Here is a 23,064-nt window from a genome sequence, read left to right on the forward strand (position 1 = left end):
CCATGAACGTACGCTGCACCCCACCAATGATGGACACCTCTACCTCGTCGCATCTCGCCGTAGGTGTCACCTGTCAAGCCATGCCGACGCACAATGACCATCGTCATAGCTCATAGCCACCCAGAAAGCACCACCGACACGGATAAGCAGACAAACCTGAAAACCAGAACAGGGATTGTTACGAGTCATTTTATTTACAATTGAAACGCAGCGTTTTGTTTAGTTGGTGCGCACCGTTTGGTCCTTGTGATGGGAGTATGTTAGGTAGGGGTCATCACTGGTTGGTCAACACGTGTCCTAGACAGTTCTATATGTACTAGCTTTCCTGTAGAATGAAGGGGGGGAATGAAAAATCAGTCTTTTATCATCTTATTTTCTTTAGCTTTCTTTTAGTTCCTTTCCTTTGCAATGTCGTTCCACGGTTTCGATCCCGGGGATCGTAACAATTGGTATCAGAGCCCGCAACTGGGCCTGTTTCCGGTGAGTCCGGCGGTGTACAGCGGTGGGATCTCTGGCGGATGTTACAACACTCATTCTTATCATCCTTATGGGAGCCCCAGCTACCCACCACCACCTCCTCAATATCTACTGCAACCAAGCTACCCACCACCTCCTCCTCAGTTTCCATCGCAACCAAGCTACCCACCACCACCTTCTCCAACAATCATCAATGGGCATGTTTTTCCTCACCAATTTCCACACGTTTCAGCAAATCACATTCAGTTGAGCACTGTTGCACATTCACCACACAATTACTCCTGCACTAAGTTTCTCACCACCAAACCCCAATCACCTCTAACCCCAATTCACCCTCATCCAAGTGAGGTCTATCACCATTGGGTAGGTCGTTTCACCCCCACAAACCAGTTTGTTCCTCCACCTTCTACTCATGAGCAACCACGTCCTATTTCAAATCTAAAGCAGGTGGAAACTGACCTTCAGCTTTGTCCAATTCCAATGGTACCTGACCTGGTGCGTTATTCCAATTGGGAAGTCCCAATTATTGATATGGTCAAGCTTAAGGGGGATGAGAAACCACCGTCACCACCACGAGGTTCCGGCGAATTTTCACACAAGGATTTTGAATTGCAAGGTCACAAAGATCACACAGATGATAAGCTATGTGAGATGCAAGAATCTTTTAAGAGCTTGATGGATACCTTCATGTCTGAATTCAGGGAAGAGCTGCGGTGGTTATGGGGTTCGAAGCTAACTCCGGCGGGCGAAGTTGATAATCCACGGAAGTTTGGCTCTCTGCCATCGTCAACACACAACATTATTCCAGCTACTATTGAGGCTTCTTCGTCACTCGTATCGTCTTCTAATGGTAATCTGATAATAACTTCTCTTAATACTGAGTTAAATTTATCTCACCATGAAGTTATATTTGGATTCACTAGTGAAGTGGGTACTGAACTTGTGGCATCTGCTATTTCCACATTATCTACTACTGACCCTCATGAAGTAACGTTGGATTTGCATAATGATATTTCTGTTGTGGTGGTCTCAGAAAGTAGTAATGAGGATAATATTGCTGTTGGAATGGCTGAAAAATTGAATATTGTGAGTAATAGCATGGGTGCTAGTACAGGAAATAAGGGGTATGAGATTCAAAGTGCTGAAGGGGCTGTTGTTATAGTAAAATCGATTGGGAAGCTGCGAGATGGTAAGAAATTTTTGAAGAAAGGTCATGGTGAAGGAGAAGCACCATTTGATTTCAAGAAAAACGAGGAGCAAGTGATTGACGAGCTTGAGAAAACTGTAGTGACAATGAGGAAGGTTTTAGATGAAGCAAGTCTTCCTTCTAACTTCATGGATGCTATAATGGATGGTGTCCTTTGCTCAATAGAGGCCATTACTTGCATCCCACAATGTCTGTATGCCCTGTGTTTAAATAATAATGGTTTTCAGGCTGTGAAAGATGCTTTGAGGTGCTTGGTTGAGGTATTTAATTCAAGAAAATATTTGCGTGCTCTAACAAATGATAAACTGGGTGAATTAATGTTTCATGCTTCCTCATTACATGGTCCTGATGTGGATATGTTAATTGAGATTTTAAATGCCATCTCAAATATTGGACACAGGGTTGATGCTTCTCTCACGTCAACTGTAGTTTTGTCTTCTTCTACTCATGTCCCCATAGAAGCTGATGGAGAAGAGAGGAATATAGTCATGACAGATTATAGGGAGTCATCCAAAATGGATAGTTTGGAGCAGGGGATTGAACCATCTTCTGATTCTTTAGTAGGATATGCTGAACTATTACTTCCTAGTTGTGTGAGCAAGGTTGCAAGTCTTCTTGAAACTGTACTTCAGAATGGTGTTGTCCTGCAGTTGTTTACCTTGCCTTTATTGTCTCTTTCTATTACTGTTAGTCCGAGTATACCTATTGCATTTAAGAACTTCACACCACAACATTCTGCTTCTTTGGCTTTGGTAGTATTCTACACTGACTACCAATCTCGATCACATTTATTGCAGTGGTTCGCTCTTTGCTTTGAACTTTGTAATTTTGAGACAACAAAGGAGCCACCACTCTCTTGCAGACTAATCCAAACCTTAGTCTCGAGGGTATTCACTACCATCATTTCTGGTCCTCAATATTTTTGAGCAGATTTTTATGAGGTATTGTGTGACTTATATAAGCTTTATGTTGTGATTCATAATCCTTTCAATAAGAATGTTGTGAATCTGCTTCTTGATGACACATTTGGGATAATGGGATCTGTTGCGAGCTTTGTTGTTGATATGTATGCCCACTTTGGAGCTTCTCTTATCCCGGAGATGGAAACACAATGTGAGAAGGAGTGCTCTAAGGTTTATATGCTTGACTCAACACAAGGACATTTGATACTAGCATTGGAAACAGTTCACTCCAGAGCTGCATGTCATTGGGCATTATGGTTTCATTGCCTCGCATTGCCTGCTGACAAAAATGGTTTCTTAACTGTGTTCAGTAGTCAGTTTTGTGACTTTATTTTGTTGAAGGCAAACCCTTGTCGGCCAACAACTTGGGGACAAATGGTTTCTTTGAGGTTTGACACTGTGGTGATTTATTTGCTTATTCCAAATGTAAAGCTCATCTTCATTATTGGTGGAATGACCCACAACAATTTAAACTGTGCTGCTCTACCTACTGCTTTTTGGTCTCCTCAAATGTGCAAGGACATAGACCAGTTACAAACCCACAGTACAATGATCATTACACTTATCGTGGGTGTCATTTCTGAGGATATAAATGACCAAACTAAAGCCATCTCTCAGCCAAGGAGTTTCTCTATTGATGAAGTTATTGATTTTCTCCAAATCAATTTAGAGTTTTCATCTTTGAGCCATCTACTGCAGGGTTCCAATAGAGAAGCCTTGAGAATCTCTGCTACTTCTCATGTTGGCGTTCATTTATGTGCATTAATGCATAATTGTGTCTTCAAATATTATATATGTCTCTTGAAGCAAAGAATGGAGTTTCCCTGGAATTACATGCCATATAATAAGCTGGCCATCTTTCTTAATTGGATCATTGAGACGTGGTCAGGTTTCAAAGAAGTGGCAAATATTGATACAACACTGCAGCCTACTGTGGGAGTTTTTTATGCTATTGATAATTCTAGCACTGGAACAGACTCAGAAAAGATGTCAGATAGGGACTTGCTTGGTGACATAATTAAGACACTATTCTACATGATAAGTGAGATCATTCATGTGGCTCCTGATAATTTGGATAGTTTCTCTGCTTATTTGCAACCTAGCAGATATGATAGAGATACAAGTATAACTTCAGAATTGTCAAATGAAAACTGCAAGGATTCTCAAGATATTTGTGGTATTGCTAGACTTGTTCTTGATTTGGCGAGTTCTGTTGGTGCAATGTACAGAGCTGGGGCGGATGATGCTATTTTCAATATAAACAATGTTATGGTATCATGGGTTCCGCATATGAATCGACTGGTTCAAGGCTCATTTCATCATCTTATCCAATGGGATATCACCCTTGAGTTTGTCTCTACTATCTCCATTTATGGTTGCTTCTTTTATAACAATTTGGGGGCTACTTTTGACAATACGATGGCTCTCCAGCTGGTCAACATTGTTGATTATGCTATTGGAACTTCACTCAATGCTTTTGACAGGTATTGGGATAAAATGTTCCTGCTGTTGGCAATATATGCAGTTTTGGAGCCTCAGATGCCAAAGATAACTTTTGGTGACTTGGGTAATGAAGCAGGGACAAATTTCGGAAGACATTTCAGGCTTGAGGTCAAGCCTGTTCTTTGAGCGGGTGGAAATGTTACGAGTCATTTTATTTACAATTGAAACGCAGCGTTTTGTTTAGTTGGTGCGCACCGTTTGGTCCTTGTGATGGGAGTATGTTAGGTAGGGGTCATCACTGGTTGGTCAACACGTGTCCTAGACAGTTCTATATGTACTAGCTTTCCTGTAGAATGAAGGGGGGAATGAAAAATCAGTCTTTTATCATCTTATTTTCTTTAGCTTTCTTTTAGTTCCTTTCCTTTGCAATGTCGTTCCACGGTTTCGATCCCGGGGATCGTAACAGGGATGGATCTGTCTTCAAGACGCTGGAGTCTAACGGTGGTGCCACCTCACCTAGGAGCAAACCAGTTCGCGCCCACCATCGTTGATCTCAAATGGTCCATCCACAGAGAATCCTTAATCAGACTCGAACCAAGCCTCTGGAGAGACCAACCATGGATGCCCACAAACTCGTCCAACAACAGCATCGGCACAGGTGCCCACTACCGCCGGACAAGCAAAACTTGAAAGCCCGCTACGACAAGGTGGTTGGAGACTTTCTCGAGAGAGAGTTTAGGCGTGGGTGAACATTTTTTTGAGATTTTTATTATTAGGAGGAACGTAATTGCTTGTTTTATGTGCAAAATGAAGAAAAGAAAGATTGAAATGTGAACCTTGCTAATTAGTACAACACTATTAATTTATAGGAATGACATTTCAACTGAAAATTTAATACACCAATTTATTTGATTTAAATAATAAGAGAGGATTTAGAACATCGACATACACTAGTATCAACATGAATGAACGGCTAAATTACATTAAATACGCTTTTTGGTTATTAAAAAAAACTGATTATAAATATCAAATGGTGAAATCATCTTATAAGTGTTGAGTCACTTGCACCGTCGTTGCATAAAAGAATTAATTCAAGGCCCCATTTGGTTGGCAGGAATGTCAAAATAAGAAAATGATATATTTTACTGATATGGAATGAAATAAGTTTTTCCATGTGGATGTTTGAAACATTATTGGAAATTAAATTCTAGAATTAATTTTTCATTCCTATTGTAGATCGAGTTTGGTAAGTCATAATAATCAAATATAAAATTATAATTTTCAATAATAATCTTTTACTAATTAAAGTACAAATATGGGGACCTCCATCTTTTACTAACTAAGAGGGAGGAGTCATCCTCCACCTTGCCGGCCTCCGGTGACCAGTGGCAGGGCGCCGGCGACCGGCGACCGGAATCCGGCGAACGGTGACCGGAATCCGGCGACCGGTGAACGAAATCGGACGACCGGTGAGCAGAATCCGGCGACCGGCCCCTAATAATATCCAGTAACCATATTATTGCCCCCCAGTAATCATATTACTGCCCCCCAGTAATCATACTATTGCCTCCCAAAAATCATATTATTGTCCTCTAGTGAATTGTATGAACTCCCAAAACCAAAATGAATACACTACAGGCACAATTGATTAATTTATAATCATATTATTGCCCCCCAATACAAAGTCCAATGTCTCTACTGCCTCCCAATAGACCACAAAAAATGCACATTTTTGTAGGATTCACAGATAATTTGACTTTAATACACAGAAAACAACATGTAACTTATCAAAACACCACACTATAGTGATCCTTGTCCCTCGTATCAAAGTCTACTGGGGGCCAATAATGTGTCTATTGCCCCCCAGTAGACCATCAAAATTAAAAAAAAAAATCCTGACATCCTACCTACCAGATCGTCCTTCGTCTCCGCCAGCCCATAAGTAACTGCAGCACCGCCTCCCCTTCACCGGAGTCATCTGCAGCACCGATCCCAACCGCCTGCATTCCGGCTTCCGATCCAGCCTCCTCACCGGAGCCTCCCAGCCTTTGATCTAGCTTCTAAGACCTTGGCGCTGACGTGGCGGGCGAGGTCGCGGATCTTGGAGGGTGAAGGTGAATCGGAGGACGGAGATGGTGAATCGGAATCTGGCTGGGGAGAACGAGTTGGTGAAGAGGAAGAAGCAGTGAGTTGGAGTAGGAGGAAGGCGAGGAAGAAGAAGCGGAGGTCGCAGACTCAGAGATCGCCGACGACAGTGGCCGGTGGGTCCGATTCGAATTCCGGCGAGGGCTTTCCAGAAGCAAGGGGAGGAGAGAGGTTGATGGGAGTCGAGAGAGAGAGAGAGAGTATGAGGGCAATATTGTCCATAGATGTTAGATTGGGTAAATGGGGTTAAATAACTCTTGGTGGAGTAAGTGGGCAATTTTTTGTCTAAAATTGGGTAAGTGGTCACGGCCCCTAAGGAATATTGGCGGAGGAATAATAATTTGTGTAATTTTGTCTTTGCCAATGGGAAATGGAAATAGAATACCACTCCTGACTACTAGGTAATTCTATTCAGGCTTTATGACAGAGTTTAATTTCTAGTGAGATCTCATTTTTTATTTCCTTTCTAATCTCTTATTTTAATCAAACGACACCTCTAAATGAAAAATATAATTGATTCCTATTCCATACTATAATTTTCTGCCATCCAAACGGGGCCTAAGTTCAATCTCTTCACACAATCACACGGGCTATGAGCTAGAGATCGATAGGAGGAAACCATTATTACATTGTATCACTTGATTAAGGGAGAATCATTAGCTCTTGTGTGATGCATAATTAAATTACTAATAATGAATTAGAGATGAATCTGTGGACCAAGAAAAAATCAATCAAGTTGGTATAATAAAGTTGATTATTCATGATCAACAGGTCAATTTATAGCTGCATGCTTGGACCCAGAAGCCAGACCGACCCTAAGATAATAATGCAATCATTATGCAGCTCCTCTTAGCCTAGTGTTCGGAAAACGATGGTTCATGAGCTTCAATAATTTGTCTACGATTTTGATTAAAAATGACGATGATTCCACCAGTAACATGAAGAAGAATCGTAAGTCAATCTATGTATTTAAACCTTTATTTAATCCTCCTAATAGGCTAATAGACAGACCCAATTTTTTTTTTTTTAATTTTAAGAAAACAATGCTTTCTACTGGCTCAAATAGTGTCAAAACAGAGAAAAAAAAAATGCCAAAATTGAATGTTACTATAGCTTGTTGGATCTTAGCAGCGTCGTTTGATCGTGATGTTGCGAAGCGGCTAATCATTGTTGTTCATTTGATCTTGAGTTTGACTCTACCCAAATCAAACAGGAACTAATCTTTTAAGGGGGGTGTATTGTATTTGAATTTGTGCAGACTTGTTTTAAATGACAGACTTTTTGAAAAGTCCACAGACTCTCTAAAAAGTTGACAGACTGTTACGGATTTTTTAAAACCATTGATTTTAGCAACAGACTTTCATTGATTCATGAAAATCTATATACTTTATTATGAATGACTTATACAGATTTCTTAGGATGTACAAAATAAAAAAAAAAAAAATTAAAGCAAATGCAACCCAAACACAAAACAAAATAATTACTTGTTGTCTCTTCAATGCTCCAGTATCTTCTAATAGAAATTAACTCAAATAAATGATTGTTAGTCTGTCTAGCGAGTCTGTTCTCATTCCTAATCTCTCAACAGCATAAATATACAATATAGATCACTTGATGTTTATGGTTAATTATTCTCATCAATTTTGTTTTCGCTAATTAACATATATTGTAGCAATATCGGTCAATGTCTTGATCTATAGTCAATCAATTGAAATTCAATTGTTCAACCTTTTTTTGAACCATAATATAAATTCAAATTAATGAGAATAATTAATTAATTAATAAAATTTAGTATGGTTCAAGGTCTTAGGGTTAGACCACAATATTTGAGTTTTAGGGTTTCATAAATCATTTTGATTGCTATTAGGGTTCAAAGTATCACAATTGAAAAAAACAAAACAAAAAACAAAAATCACATTCAACAACTACAATGAACATGTTGGGTAACAAAAAAGGTTGATATCATAAAAGATTAGAGAAAAGACAAAAATTAAGAAAGATAGATGATGAAGGACAAATTTCTTCGTGCGTAGAGATAAGAACTTTGATAGACATTTTTTTTTTTTTGAAGAGGAAACTTTGATAGACTTTTTGAAATCTTTGGTCTGGAGGCTGGAAAATTATTGGAGTTTGGTATGTATAGTTAACACTACAAAGTCCATGATTATCAATGATTTTCTAATTCCATAAGTATGAATGATATTTTGAATACCTCTGTACTTTTATTCATTTTTAAAAGTCCTAATTGAATACCCCTAGATTTTGGTGGAATTCATGAAGTCTTTAAAAATCCTAATTGAATACATCAAGACTTTCATGGACTGTTAAAAGTCTATATTGAATACACCCAGACTTTTAAATTCCATAGATTTCTTTAAAAGTTCCACTAATTCCATATACAATACACCCCCCTAAATTCAACTTTGGGATTTGCTCAACACAGAACCAATAAAAGGTAATGGATATATGGTCAAATATGAAACGCTTGGATCCAAATGTAGAAAAATAATTTCAAATTCATGTACATAAGATACAATGCATAAATAATTTCCAAAATTTGAAATGATTTTATGCATTGACAAATGTAGTATATATAATACATTTTTTTTTTTTAAAGAATGAAACAATTGCATTAGTAGTACATATGCTGATACATTGGTATTTGTACGTGGTATATTAATCTACATTATGGAAAGAGAGTATTTCTTGGCAAGGAAATAAACAAAAGCAAAAATGGAAAAAGAGAAAATACTATGATGGAGAGACGGCAATGCCCCCTATATACTAGGCGCGTTTTTGTCGTGGAATCACAGATATAGGTGACGCAATCCACTTTTATCAGGAACTCAGGAAGGATAAAAGGTTCTTTCCTCTGACAAAGATTGCTGTCTCCCTGCTCAAAGCTTCTTCTTCTCTCTCTCTCTCTCCTCCACCGGCAAAAAGAGGTTTGTACAATCTCCTTGATTTTTGGGAGAATGGGGTTGAATTTGGTTGTAACAAACGCGCTTATTATTCTTCCATAAAATAAGTAAATAACCACTCTTTCTGAAGCCACCAATAAATCCCCTTTTTGGGGTGTTCTTCTCTTCTTGGGTTGGGAAGAGAAACAGGAAAAAGGTATGATCTTGATCATTTTTTTCTTTCAATGTTAGTATCAATTGGGTTTTGTCTGTTTTATGCTTATGATTACATGGTTGATGTCTTAGAAGGGTCTTTGTGTTTGTCTCTGTATGAAATGAATCATCTTTAATGTGTTTTAGGAAAAATGATTGATATTTTGTCATGGGGGTGAGTCTCTGTTAATTGTTACGGTATTGATGAACAGTTGCTTCATACATGTTGATTGCACCGTAAGCATTTTCTATTTTGTATTGTATTGGCGTTTGTAATGCAGGGAATCTTTGTTTTATTGATTGTATCTACTTTTGGTCTGGTTTTGTTCATTGTTTGATTTCTTTGTCGTGGTTATTCCTTTTCATATGGTTTTTCAGGTTTTGAACAAATATGCCTAATAAGGAAACTAATCCTTGGAGGAGACCTTTCATGATATGTCTAACAGATTCATATTTGATCTTTCTCCTATTGTAGCTGTTAGATGGTGTCAATTTGTTAAAAATTGATACTTTGACTTCTGATCTTTCAAAATGTTGCTTGAAGTAATGAAATTAATTATTCCAAGTGAATCTTAGTAGAATTTTGTGATTCCTGTCTTATGCAGGATTACAATTTTGTTAAATTTTGGGACCTTAAGATTCTGCTTCAGTTTTTCTTAGTACTTGAAATTCAATGGGGAAATAATTGATATGATATTGAGTAGTTGTGCGGTTGCATACTCTCTCCTCACTCTGTTTCGGGAATTTTGATCTTCTACAGGGTTGTCATTTTGCTATGGCATAGTCTTCATACATGGAGGTGGAGAATATCGGTATCCCAGTGATCCTACAAGACTTGAAGTTTATTTGTGACGATGGCAGAAGGAACTCTATCTCAGTGATTCCACAAGAAAAAGAACTCAATGGCAGTCACATTAGAAGGCATTCTATAGCACTGGTTCCACAGGAAATGGAGTCCACGCGTGGTGATATCATTAGCAACTCTATCCCTGTGATCCAACAGGAAATTGAGCCAAATGGTGATGAAATCGGGAGGAACTCTATTCCAGTGATCCCACAGGAAATCCAGTCGGATGGTGATGATTTCAGAAGGGCCTTTATTTTCCCACAGAAGGTGGAGTCTAATGCTGATGAGTCCGATGATGTTAGCACTAACTCAATCCCAGTGATCCCACAGGAGGTGGAGTCTAATGCTGATGAGTCCGATGATGTTAGCACTAACTCAATCCCAGTGATCCCACAGGAGGTGGAGTCTAATGTTGATGAGTCCAATGATGTTAGCACAAACTCAATCCCAGTGATCCCACAGGAAATGGAGCTTGAAGGTAATGATATAGGAAGGAACTCTATCCCCGTGACTCCGCAGGAAATAGAGCTTGATGGTGATGATATCAGAAGGAGCTCTATTGGGGAAGTAGATCCAGTTGATATACAAACTAACTCTACAGTAATCCTACAGAAAATTGAGTCCAATGGTGGTGATGTGAGAAGGAATTCCATTGCAGGTATCCCACAGGAAATAGAGTCCGAGGATGGTGACATCAGAAGGAACTCTATCATAGTGATCCCGGTGGGAATAGAGGCCAGTGGTGCTGATGTCAGAAGGAGGTCTATTGCTAGAAATATCCAATCCCGTTATCTCAGAGCTTCAATGGGATCTTGCCATGATTATTGCAAATATGGAATAAGGGAAGGATGTGAAGATGAGAATTTGGAAATATCTCCTATAGCTGGGAGGAAAAGGATATCCACAATCAACTCTAAGCCTTCTCCAGATTCTTTTGTCACAAAGAAAAGGGTCATATCAGTGACGAAGAAAGGAACTCCTTCTCCTAAAAAAGTTTCTAAGGAAGTTGGTGTTCCTAAGGAAGAGTCCATTCATTTGAGGAAAAAGCGTGGGCAATTTGAGCCATCTTCTGAGGTGAAATCCCCAGTCAGTCATGAGCCTTCTCCGGATTCAGAAGCCCACATACTTAACAAGTCTTTTGTCACAGAGAAAAGGGTTGTGTCAGTGACAAAGAAAGGAACTGTTTCTTTGGAAAAAGAGATTGATGTTACTATGGAAGATTCCATGGATTTGGGGGAGGAACCTGAGCAATTAGAGTCATATTCTCTCCCAGGATCAGTCCAAAGCCTGAGAAATTCGAAAGTGATATCCACAGTCAGTCCTAGGCCTTATCCAGGTTCTGCTGCTATGGAGAAGAAAGTTATATCAGTGAAAAAGAAAGATACTGCTTCTTCAAAAAATGAAATGCCTTCCTTAAAGGAAATTTATGTTTCTATGGAAGAGCAAGGTTTACGTCATAAAAGAAACATTGGAACCAGAAATAGCAAGGAAGCACCTGACGGTTCAAGCAGTGGAGGAAATAGAAGTATCAGAAACCATAATAGGAGGGCTTCTCTACCGGGTGAGAAACAGACAATGGGGCTGCAACATGTTTCTTTGTCTTCCAAACACTTCAATAAGAGAGACTCCAATGTGAATACCGGAAGCTCTTATAACCTCAAGGGGTTGACTCATCTGAAAGATCAAAATGATCCCGGAAAAGTTGAACCTCAGCCTCCAAGTGATAAAGAAACGCCAGAAAAGATTTTGTATGTCATTGAATCAAGTACTGAGAATGGTACCATGGAATCAACTCCAAATGGTGTTAGTGTTCCTGAGCCATCACCATCCTCAGCTGTATCTGTTGAAGGCAAAGGCAAAAGCTTGAAGCATGCAAGGAAGGGAACTGGCAGAACTGGATCCTCTCCATCCTCTGAGAAGAAAAACTTGAAACGTGTTGTTAATGGAGCTGATTCTCGATTAGCTGGTCCTTTAGATCGGGATAACAAGGGGTTGAGAAGAACTCGACGTGGTACTCCAGCATCTTTATCTCCATCGTCATCCTTATCATCCATGTCCATATATTCATCTGACTCCACTCAACATAAAGAAAATGGTGCCCACTCTCAGCATGATAGAAGTAAAAATGTGAAGCCAATAGGAAAGTCGAAGGTGCAGCACAAGACTACTCCTCGGAGGGCTGCAATTGTTGGCTCTGGAAACAAAAACAGTGTATCCCGGAAGCTGACATTTCAGAGAGGTAGGGTGATTGAACTTCAGCCTGAGAACAATACTCCAAGGAGACTCAAATTCAGGCGAGTAAGATCGGCAATGGAGGTTCCAAACAGTAAAGGCAGTATCACAAGTGGAAGAATTGGGAGGAAGGAAGTTGATGACATCCAGTCAACTGGTGCTGGTATCATCAAAAAGGGAAGCAATGTGAGGAAGGAAGTTGGTAACAGACAGTCAAGTGGTGCTGGTATCAAAACGGTAAGCATTGTGAGGAAGGAAGTTGGTGATACCCAGTCAAGTGGTGTTGCTATCAAAAGGGGAATCATTGGGAGGAAGGAAGTTTATGACAATCAGACAAATGGTGCTAAACTCAAATCCGAGAAAGTTGTTCTGAGAAACCAAGAACAAGTTGAAGTTTCCTCAAGGAAGAGCTTAACGAGGAAGGGGGTTGCTGTTGGTCTTTTGAATGGCATCAGAAGCAATCCTGAGAAAGTGGTTTTGAGACACCAAGATGTAAAAGGAAAGAAAGGTGATCAGAAATTGTTCAACAATGTGATTGAAGAGACGGCCAGCAAGCTTGTCGAAACTAGGAAGAGTAAAGTCAAGGCCTTGGTTGGTGCTTTTGAGACTGTGATCTCTCTTCAGGACACCAGACCAGCGGCAGCGGCAGATGCATGTTGATTTTATCAAATACATATAGCTTTTCTGTACATGTTTGAAAAGAAAAAGAAAAAAGAAAAATAAAAGAAAGTGATGAACATAGTAGTTTTGGAGGTGACATGGGATAGGAGTCACAAGAATCTGTGGAGGTGTAGAGGCATAGATGGATGGAAACAGTCAAGGTGAGAAAGTTGTCTGAGTTGGGATGTTATCTATTGGTTTGCCTAAAGGGTGGAGTGTATTGTTATATTCTATATGTATTTTCTAATTTTGTTGGTGTAGTTTTTGCTTACGGAAGGCCGGATCTGTGCTTGTGAAAGAAGAGTTACAAAGCTTGATTCTTGAAAAGTATTCTTTCCCTTCTTAAAATATGATTAGTTTTATTGCTATTGTCATTTCTACATGAAGATTGTATTTGGCTGTGGTTGCTTATTAGCCTTATTTGCTTGATTGAAAGAGACAGTGCAATGGCTGGGATTGTTCTTTTCATTTCGATAAGCTATGAAAAGATAATCTTCATTTTACTCTTTGATTCAGTTTTGGCAGTCTAAACTTATCATCGTTGTTAATATTGTTGGAGATTAGGAGTTAAGTCATGAATGACAGTGTCACAACTCATCGGAGATTTTTGGAAAATCGTATGACTCATGCGACATGTTGAGAATGTCGGCGACAGAAATGTAGTTATGGTTAGACTCTTTGATGATCCGTTCAGCAAGAGTAAACTAATCCACATTTTGTGAAACATATGCAGAGGAAAGAAAATACAATATGGAACACTTATTAGTAATGCCAACAGAGATATTTTTCAAAGTCACAGCTTACACCAACTAGGCCAAGGCAATCACTCGTTCTTCTTCTTCTTAATTGTTTGACTGTGATGGGCTGCTTGCTGCCGTCTGATGATTGACTTGTTGACCGTACAGTGCTGCCATCCTGTTGAACAGGTCCATATTCATTGATTGCTGCTGCAAAATCAACCAAGGTTCAAGTAAAAAAAAAAAAAAAAAAATCCTGAATGCTTAGCACTCATTGGTTTTTGTCATCATCCCCAAGTTTATCAAATTTTGTTTCACTTTAGAACTAGAATTAGAATGTATGAGATAACAATCGGAGCCTTTTATTGTATAATCATCTTTGAAAATTGATCTTGGTAGCACTTTTTAGGCTATTTTGGCAGTCATTCTTTATTTTAGTTGTTCAAAACCATGTTTGATTATTAAACATACTTGTGCTAGGAGGGCATGATATGGATCAGCAAAATTAGCACTAGTGGCAGGGTCAGGCTTTGGCGGCATCAGTTGGGGCACCATAAAGGGTGGAAGAAATGATGCAGGAGTAGGATGAATGAGCGGCTGCTGTAGAGATTGATGAGGAGCAATTCTTGCCATGTTGCTTACGTCGAGCATTCCCATTCCTAGCGAGCCAGGTACAACAGGAGTCATTCCCATGCGCGCTAGGACTGACATTTGATGAAGATGTTGCTGCTGCTGCATTCCTAAAGGCATCATCATATTCATATGGGGATGCATATTATTCCTCATGCTATTCATCATTTGAACTTGTGCTTGAAGCTGTTCCAAGTATTTTATCACCTCGTCGAGCATTGAAGCTTTGTCAGTCTGTAATATTATAGCAAGTAGCTAGAATTAAAAGCCACACAAATCAAGTCTAAATGGACTTGTTACTAATTCTCAAAATGCATCTCTCACCTTATCGGCATTTGGCACCAACCTCTGTAGAGCTTTCATTTTCTGATTGATCCGATCTCTTCGTTTCTACAACAGAAAGTACCATTTTGATTTGCATCAGTAGGTTAAGCATATATACTTTTTCTTTGAGCAATATAGATATACTTTTTTGTTGGATGCCTAGTTATGCTTACATATAGCAGTTGGTATATAAAGTAATTAAGATCCATACCCTCTCTGACTGATTATGGATGGCAGCAACTCGCCGTGATCGTGATCGTGAACGGCTTGATTCATTGCCCTTTGCGGTCTTTCGTCCTTTGTCTTGGTTTTCCTATTAAGTGTGATATTTCGGTGATCAATAAATATGATACACACTACCACTATTCAAAGTAACACCTAATAAATATGTAGTTACCAATCCCTCGTGACAAGTGGAATCGTCGTCATTGCTTTTGCTCCTAGCCGATTCAAAAGAAACCCATGTGTTTAGAGTTGTATCATTGTCCCTCTGGTACTCGGTCTGTTCTTCATGAACATTGCTAGTAGTACTAGTACTACTAACATTCTTTCCATGATAGTCGGAATCCGATCGGGTACAGTTCCTGATCCAACTGTTTTCCAAAGGCTGCTGGCCGGAATCTTCAGTCCATGTTCCACCAGAGGATGCAACCATTGAGCTTAAATTTGTTTTAGGTACTTTGTGGCATGTAGCTTGATGGACTATTGATTCCAGTGTGTCACATGCCTTATTGCTCCAGGTGGCCTTTTCCAGAGCAGTGGGAACAATCCCACCAAGCCCATGAATTGCCAAATGACCATTTTCCAACTTTAGCTCAGCAACGTCATAGTTAGACCTGTACTTCCAAATGTTTGTCTGAATTATTTCAGATAGCCAAAGAAAAAAGGTCTAAAAATGGAAATTTTTAAATTTTGTTGCAGAGGAGAATGTAACATAGAAATATTAAATGTCAAATCAATGCAATCTTTGTTGGTAATACAGGTATAAAAACAGAATGAATGGAAGGAGGAAAACCAAACTTTTATGCTCTTGCATTTTAATTAGAACAATAAAATATGTATAGATGCATGGTATAATGAAAAAGGAAACTGTTTGAATAACCATGTTGAATTACATAAACGAAGTGACGAAAATCGCTATGATCAAGGAAAACTAGCTAGGAGAACTAGTGATTCTTCTGGTATTCATTTTTTTTTCCAGAAGAATACATATATGTAGTTTCTTGAAGAACAAGAACAAGAAACAGAAAAGAAATAGCTGAATTAGAAGTGATGAAAACAAAAAGCTGGGTCTCTCTCAGATCGATGATCCAAACTCAATATAGTAAATCGAAACTAAGCTGAGAACTCAAGCTGATGATGAAAGGTATACATACATTATATGATGAGTAAATATTGTGCTTACATGGGGACTAGATGAGTGATGTTGGGGTTGTTCTGATGCTGCTGCTGCATATTAAATAGCTGACAGGATCAATAGGATCTATTTCTCTTTTCGACTTCTTGGACTTGTTCTTGTCTCGCTTAGATTATTTCATCACTTGACTATATTTTCAGTATATATACAGTACTCACTCATTGACATATAAATTTTCTTGACTCTGAATGAGAGTTTGGGATTGAATTTGGGCTCTCTTATAATTAAGTTCTTTGTCTTATGGTCCCTTTTCATTAATTGTTTTGTGTAGTCAGTGTCACAATATATTGCTGTGATGGAGATTTTACACAAAACATGTGGTAGCCAAAACAAGCCAAGCTGGGGAGAGGGAATAGGATATGCATTGGCTCTATCGAAAACCTTTCCTCTAGCTTTCCCAAGACCTATATATCAATTCAAGGATCTTGATAATTTCATTTTCTGTAAATTCTCCACATATGTCACACACAAGACACAAAAGTTTTCTTATTAATAAATCGGTTAGTTGGGAGCTCTTCCGGAATGGTTGGTAGGATATACTTTGGGCTGACCGACACTGTGTGATTAATTTGTACTCGGTTCCTAAAAAAGACTAAAAAACAACTATGAGGCCAATTGCCTTCACACTTCACTTGAAGACAAACTCATGTTTGGTTGCTCTAAATCACATTCATCATTCAAGTTATGAACACATTAACTTTGACAGATGGATAAGTTTTAGTTGGCTTATTGAGTCAATGACTGTATGACACCAACTACCGCGCCCCCACCCCCCCCCCCAAAAAAAAAAAGCCTTGTAGATTATGACTTTCCCCCTATTAGAAGTCCAATCTTATGTACAGATCTTACTGTTCGATTTGTTCTATTTTGGTATAGAATCAATACATAGCTAGCTCTCTGCGTAAATGATTTTGGTACAAAAAGTTGTCAACTAATCAAACCAGGCATTAGGTGAAACATGTTCGGTATAAAATCATTATATAATATATATAGCTAGCTCTGCATAAATGATCTTGGTGTGCTTCCTTCAAACCAGGCATTAGATGAGGAATCCCCTGCATCTGCATTACACATTTAGAAGAACCCTATCGCACCACGTGGTGACGAGCGTGGACCAAAACTAGTATGGTCCTATTGACACTGAAGTGTCAGCCATAAACAGTTTTTCCCATTGGAGCAATGAGATATCCCAACAAATAAATACTACACCTACAAGTTAATTTCTGGGAGTTCAGATGACTGAAGTTTCATCATTCTTATCATATGAAAGTTCAGATTTATCTGTCACAAATATCTCTTCCTATTTTCCTAATTGTTATATATGCATCATCTTTTCCTCCATAACATTGATAAATTAATCTGATGCATGCTTGCGAAGGAAATATAAGAATCTTTCATTTGATGCAGTTTTTTTGTAAGCTGATTTCAAGTTAGCTAATAAGCAGTTCTCTTATAGGTTCGATAGACAATGACTTTCATTTCTCTCCATAAATTTCAGTAGTCTCTCACTATCTGCTGCTAGCTAAGTAGCTAGCATCCAACCTACAATATAATAGTATATGTCCTAAATATTAATTTAGTGTTTGCCTAGATGGTTACTGCCTTGACAAAATGGGATCATCTTTTGTCTAATGTCGAACGCGCGCATGGCAGCTGGGGTCACCTTGCTCCATCTCCAGGAACAATTTGATCCCATACTTACTTGTCTTCAAGCTTTTGTTGAAGGAATAAGCTTGTGAAGTTGTGATCGATGGTGATTTTCGTGGGCATGCACCAACATGTTATGAAAAGGATAAGCAGGTCCACTACAATCCTGCTTATAAGCATTACTTATGTGGTCGCGAACCCAATTTTCTTCCTTCTAGCTATGATCTGATTTTCACAAACAATATTGCTTCTAGTTGGATATGTTCTCTTTTCCCTGTCATGTATCAGCAATCGATTTTGAGTGTCATTTTCAGCTGATGTATGTGGTGGAGGTAATTTCATCCAGCATATTGGCCAGTTGTTGTGCCCTTTCCCTCAGAATGAGGAAAAAACTTGTTGCCATTCCTAATTATCAAAATCAACATCTTGGAACTTATTATATTCCTTTGTTCTGACTGAAGTTGTCCATGTCAATACTTTCATCTCTACACCATTAAACCAAAGCAAACAAGTTTCTATTTACGTGTTAATTCAAGCGTAGCTGCACAAGGGGTTCATATAATGATGTGATAATAGTACTTTTTGTTTAGACTTTAGAGTTTGCACAAATGTATAGTTATAATTTGATATACAGATATATTACATAGTTTTTCTCCTTCCATTACATCATTCACAATTAAAACAAGGTTATCGATATTTACTGTTGTGTACTTGTGTTTCCATCTTCCGACTACTAACAAGTGAAGCAGAAGCATGTAACAGGAACTTTTCCTGTTGCTCTAATCCTTTTCACCTTTTCTTTAACTCTGGACTCTTCATTCCTTCTTTTCTGTTCCACTTGTGCCCTTGCTCCTCCTGCTATCTGGTCAATCCTTTCTTGCTTAACTTGGTAGTGTTGCATATCTCTTGCTCGTCTTTGCTCCATTTCTCTCTGCATTTTAACAGTGCATGATTCGGGTGATCGCTATCATTGATCTTCACAAAGTTAAACTAAAGAACAACAGAATATAGTTAAAACAGTACCTTTCTCCTCTCTATCTTTATTTTCACTTGCATCTTCTTCTTATTTTCCCAAGCAAGAATTGCAGCTTTCACTTTTTCATACCTACATGTTATAGTTTTGTCATTACAGACTGATCAATTCTATTTCTTTAGACTTTAAAAGCAACCTTATGTACAATTATTAGTCCTTACCGGTTCTGAATCTTCTTCATCTGAGCTTTCTCCCAAGCATCTGCTTTGGTTTCCACTGCATTACCATGTCCTCTTGAATTTCCCTTTCGGTTTTGATTTCCGTCTGCAGGAGTTGGAGGCCTTATAGAGTTTCCACGATTTGGATACCTGGATGGAAAAGCTTTCTCTAAGTCCAATGTTTTTTGGTCCTGCCCCATTGGCCTTTTCATTGAAGCTCCACCTATTAAGTACAACCCTGTTTAATTCTCCAAGACCATTTCACTATAAAAAAAGAAAAAAGCACAATGAATATGTGCTGCTAAATTTACCACCATTATTTGCTCCTTTGTTTGATAATCGCCGAGTTGCTGCACTAGAACTCGGTCTCCCATTCATGTGATCCTGCAAAGTTTTGGTCCTTGTGATTTCAAGGCTTTCCCTCCTCTCTTTTTGATACTGCAATTCAGCTTGTTCCATTGAGTGAATGGCAAATGCAGCTGCTGCAACCGCAGTTGCAAACTCACTCTCTTGTGGAGCATAATCCATACCAATTTCCCCCGGAAACTGCCTTCTTGACCACTATTTCCCCTTATTATCTACAAAAAGTAATTAATCACTCGGAGTTTCTTGAGAAGCCATGTGATTATGTAATTATGTTAGTTCTCTTTGTTCCATGCATGGATGAACTACTGAAGAGAAAACTACATTTTATTTTAACTAAGCCACTTTTAAAAATCAGTGATTCATGTACAACAACCTTGAAAGATAAATCATGGATTTAATTATTTTCACAATGTTTTAAATATTTTTCAGATTCAGAAATATAATGAAGTGTATATATGCAGCTTATTACCTAAAAACTCTGCTTGTTGAAATGAAGGCTTTTTTCTTTAATGGGATCTGATCCTTGCTGCTGGTTTATGCTTGATCCTGTGCCAGAAAATCTCACTTCCAACAGACTTTTCACTAATTCTTTCCAAGATTTTGCCGATATTGACAATATGTAGAAGAAGAAGCAGGAACCAACTTTTTCTGGAAAAAACCAAGTATACTAATGTATTCTGGAAATTAATGGCATGGCTTTGTTATGTCTAAGCTGCAAAAATTCAACACAGGCGAGGAGAGGAAGCTATAAGTACCTTATCTCCTCTGCTTCATTGAAGCATTCGTTGTTCTTCACAACCTGATCTCTGTTGCTGATTCTATGACAGAATATATTTCCTGGTTTTTCAATGTGATCGATGCTGCTTATATCAAATTTGGGTCATGAACAGAAAACTCAGAAGCAAGCAAAGTGAAAATATGCCTTGCAGTTTGGATGCATGCACATCTATGAAGAGCTAGGGAAGCAAAGGATTTTCCCTTCACAGGCACATGCACATAAGTCTGATTGTCTGAACTAACAAGTTGTTTCCATTTTTAATCCCATGCTTGCTTTTTCTCCATTAAAGCCATGTTTGGCACAAAGCCATCTTTCATATACTAGTCAAAACTTTATGCAGTAGTGTTCTTCAAGTTTTGTAATGGAAATGGAACCATGGATTCTCACCAATCACCATATTCCCACTTTCTGTGCACCTGTTCTAGTTTTATTCCTTATTCCCTTTGAAGGGAATGGTCTAGTAATATTAATAATGTAATCTTCAATGCCTTGACGACAACATTGGATTCTGATGGCCCACCAGAGCAAGCAAGAGATTATATGTTCCAGCTCATCCAAGCCAGATGTTCCAGTTCTGATGATACCATTCCTTCCAAAGTTGGGAACTATATATAGTAGATGTGTGTGGTTGGTTTTGCTTAGTTTTGGACAAGGGAAATAAGGTCATTTCGGTTGCCTGATTGTGAAAGATTGAGAGGTATCTGGGTTTGCTTGGTTTTGGAGATTTACACTGTTGAGCTGTGAACTTGTGATGGTCAAGCAGTTGGTGATTCTACAAGATCTTTATCTATTGTTTCACTTTTAACCATGAACAACCTATATTCTTAATAATTCAACCTATATATAAACACAACACTAAAATGATAAGACGTGTGCACATCTGACTGAAGCTTATTATAATGTCCGTAGTACAATCATCTTACTCTGTGTGAAGTCACACTAAACACGTCTCTAAATTCTCAAGTTAGAAGAATCCCACGTGATAATGGTTCTTATTGCTTAGCAAACCATCAAAAGAAGAAGAAAGAAAATTGGTTTTGCAAACCATCATTGATTAGGTCGAACGCATGAAATCTCACTAACAGTATGACAAATCTTGTAATGTATTTGCTATATTCAAGCACCCTTACAACTGAGTTACAATCCTGTTCTTATAGAGCTCCTATAAGATTATAATATCAACATCATAGCTGGAAAGCCTAACACCTACATGTGTGATCCAGCTGATGTGAGGCTGGAAAGGTTAGTGGGCTACAGCTCACTTAACACTCCCCCTCAAGTTGGGGAATAGATGTCTCGCATACCCAACTTGTCTAGTGAGCTGTGGAACACTTTTCCAGAAACAGCTTTGGTCAGGATATCTGCAAGTTGATCTTCAGTACGCACATGTGGCATGTTAATGGTTTCTGACTCCAACTTCTCCTTGATGAAATGTCGATCCACTTCAACATGTTTTGTTCTATCATGTTGAACTGGATTGTGTGCTATATCAATGGCTGCTTTTTTGTCACAATACAAATTCATAGCATACTTGGGTTTGAATCCCAAGTCTTTCATCAAATGACGAAGCCATAGCATTTCGCATACTCCATGAGCCATTCCTCTGTACTCAGCTTCTGCACTGGATCTAGCAACCACTTTTTGCTTCTTGCTTCTCCACGTGACCAAGTTACCTCCCACAAAAGTAAAGTAACCTGAAGTAGACCTTCTATCAGTGATAGAACCAGCCCAATCTGCATCTGTGTATCCAGCTATGTCTGTGTGGTTATTCTTGGAAAACATGATCCCTTTACCGGGATTTGTCTTCAAATACCTCAGAATTCTATGTACTGCTTCCATGTGATCTTCACTTGGTGCATGCATGAATTGGCTTACAACACTTACAGCATATGCAATATCAGGTCGGGTGTGTGAGAGATAAATGAGCTTGCCTACTAACCTTTGATATCTCTCTTTGTTAGTAGGCACTTGGTCTGGATATTCTGCTAATTTGTGATTTTGCTCCATCGGTGTATCTGCTGGTCTACATGCTAGTAAACCGGTCTCTATCAGTAAGTCAACCACATACTTCCTTTGAGATAGGGCAATGCCTTCTTTTGATCTAGCCACCTCAATTCCCAAGAAGTATTTCAGTCCTCCAAGATCTTTCATCTCAAAAACAGATGATAGATGTGCTTCTAGTTTCTTGACTTCTTCCGGGTCATTACCTGTCACAATCATATCATCAACATAAATGATAAGTGCAGTAAGTTTATCTTTTCTGTGCTTCAGAAACAGTGTATGGTCAGAGTTGCTTTGTTTGTAACCAAACTGTTTCATAGATTGGCTGAATCTTCCAAACCATGCTCTGGGGGACTGTTTTAGTCCATAAAGGGATTTTTTCAACTTGCACACCATTCCTGCTTGTGAAGGTAGAGAATAGCCAGGAGGTAGATCCATGTAGACTTCTTCCTTCAAGTCTCCATGTAGGAAGGCATTCTTTACATCAAACTGCTTCAGAGGCCAGTCTAGGTTAGCCGCTAATGACAGTAGTACTCGAACGGTATTCATCTTGGCCACTGGTGCAAAAGTTTCTTGATAGTCAATACCATATGTCTGAGTATACCCTTTTGCAACCAACCTGGCTTTGTATCTATCCAGTGTACCATCAGCTGCGTACTTCAATGTATAGATCCATCTGCATCCTACAGCTCTCTTTCCTGCGGGTTTTGGCACTAGTTCCCATGTGTGATTCTTTTGCAATGCTTCCATTTCATCTTCCATAGCTTTAGTCCACTTAGGATTTGCTAGAGCATCCTGCACTTTATTTGGAATGATAATAGCAGATAAATGAAATACAAAGGACGCATATGACTTGGATAACCTATGGGATGACATGTAATTGCTTA

The 23,064-nt window shown here is 38.7% G+C and overlaps 3 protein-coding genes across 9 annotated transcripts; 1 reads left to right on the forward strand and 2 right to left on the reverse strand.

Annotated features, from left to right (window-relative positions):
- The first annotated feature begins 9,057 nt into the window (after window positions 1-9,057).
- Window positions 9,058-13,413, forward strand: LOC112176363. 2 transcript variants are annotated; one of them, XM_024314237.2, is made up of 2 exons: window positions 9,058-9,179; window positions 10,108-13,413. In XM_024314237.2, the coding sequence occupies exon 2, from the start codon at window positions 10,141-10,143 to the stop codon at window positions 13,084-13,086; it is 2,946 nt and encodes a 981-aa protein (XP_024170005.1). In that variant the 5' UTR covers window positions 9,058-9,179; window positions 10,108-10,140; the 3' UTR covers window positions 13,087-13,413. The 2 variants fall into 2 exon arrangements, with proteins under 2 accessions (XP_024170005.1, XP_024170004.1); XM_024314236.2 differs by having other exon boundaries at window positions 9,081-9,351.
- A 366-nt stretch (window positions 13,414-13,779) lies between these two features.
- LOC112176365 (transcription factor PIF7) lies at window positions 13,780-16,371 on the reverse strand. 2 transcript variants are annotated; one of them, XM_024314240.2, is made up of 6 exons: window positions 16,183-16,371; window positions 15,175-15,613; window positions 14,989-15,090; window positions 14,778-14,843; window positions 14,295-14,687; window positions 13,780-14,030 (listed from the first exon to the last, which is right to left on the reverse strand). In XM_024314240.2, the coding sequence occupies exons 1-6, from the start codon at window positions 16,230-16,232 to the stop codon at window positions 13,929-13,931; spliced, it is 1,152 nt and encodes a 383-aa protein (XP_024170008.1). In that variant the 5' UTR covers window positions 16,233-16,371; the 3' UTR covers window positions 13,780-13,928. The 2 variants fall into 2 exon arrangements, with proteins under 2 accessions (XP_024170008.1, XP_024170007.1); XM_024314239.2 differs by having other exon boundaries at window positions 13,780-14,033.
- Window positions 16,372-18,384: 2,013 nt separating this feature from the next.
- On the reverse strand, window positions 18,385-20,472 carry LOC112180013 (remorin 4.2). Of its 5 annotated transcripts, none has more exons than XM_024318503.2 (6): window positions 20,154-20,472; window positions 19,868-20,046; window positions 19,344-19,640; window positions 19,036-19,255; window positions 18,865-18,946; window positions 18,385-18,772 (listed from the first exon to the last, which is right to left on the reverse strand). In XM_024318503.2, the coding sequence occupies exons 3-6, from the start codon at window positions 19,558-19,560 to the stop codon at window positions 18,575-18,577; spliced, it is 717 nt and encodes a 238-aa protein (XP_024174271.1). In that variant the 5' UTR covers window positions 19,561-19,640; window positions 19,868-20,046; window positions 20,154-20,472; the 3' UTR covers window positions 18,385-18,574. The 5 variants fall into 5 exon arrangements, with proteins under 5 accessions (XP_024174271.1, XP_024174268.1, XP_024174270.1 ...); XM_024318500.2 differs by having other exon boundaries at window positions 19,344-19,610; window positions 20,154-20,468; XM_024318502.2 differs by having other exon boundaries at window positions 19,344-19,610; window positions 19,868-20,065; window positions 20,154-20,468.
- Window positions 20,473-23,064: the final 2,592 nt, after the last annotated feature.

Source organism: Rosa chinensis, chromosome 7 (assembly GCF_002994745.2).
Source record: "Rosa chinensis cultivar Old Blush chromosome 7, RchiOBHm-V2, whole genome shotgun sequence".
In the NCBI taxonomy this organism is placed as follows: domain Eukaryota; kingdom Viridiplantae; phylum Streptophyta; class Magnoliopsida; order Rosales; family Rosaceae; genus Rosa; species Rosa chinensis.

What these genes read in the sequence shown, in the direction of transcription:
- LOC112176365 (XM_024314239.2), bottom strand. Translation starts at nt 16,232, where the DNA reads ATGCAGCAGCAGCATCAGAACAACCCCAACATCACTCATCTAGTCCCC. An exon ending in CCACTTGTCACGAGGGATTG is followed by an intron (nt 15,091 to 15,174) that starts GTAACTACATAT and finishes CACACTTAATAG; the next exon opens with GAAAACCAAGACAAAGGACG. An exon ending in TGGTGCCAAATGCCGATAAG is followed by an intron (nt 14,688 to 14,777) that starts GTGAGAGATGCA and finishes ATAATATTACAG; the next exon opens with ACTGACAAAGCTTCAATGCT.
- LOC112176363 (XM_024314237.2), top strand. Translation starts at nt 10,141, where the DNA reads ATGGAGGTGGAGAATATCGGTATCCCAGTGATCCTACAAGACTTGAAG.
- LOC112180013 (XM_024318503.2), bottom strand. Translation starts at nt 19,560, where the DNA reads ATGGATTATGCTCCACAAGAGAGTGAGTTTGCAACTGCGGTTGCAGCA. An exon ending in CAAAGGAGCAAATAATGGTG is followed by an intron (nt 19,256 to 19,343) that starts GTAAATTTAGCA and finishes TGTACTTAATAG; the next exon opens with GTGGAGCTTCAATGAAAAGG. An exon ending in TAAAGATAGAGAGGAGAAAG is followed by an intron (nt 18,773 to 18,864) that starts GTACTGTTTTAA and finishes GTTAAAATGCAG; the next exon opens with AGAGAAATGGAGCAAAGACG.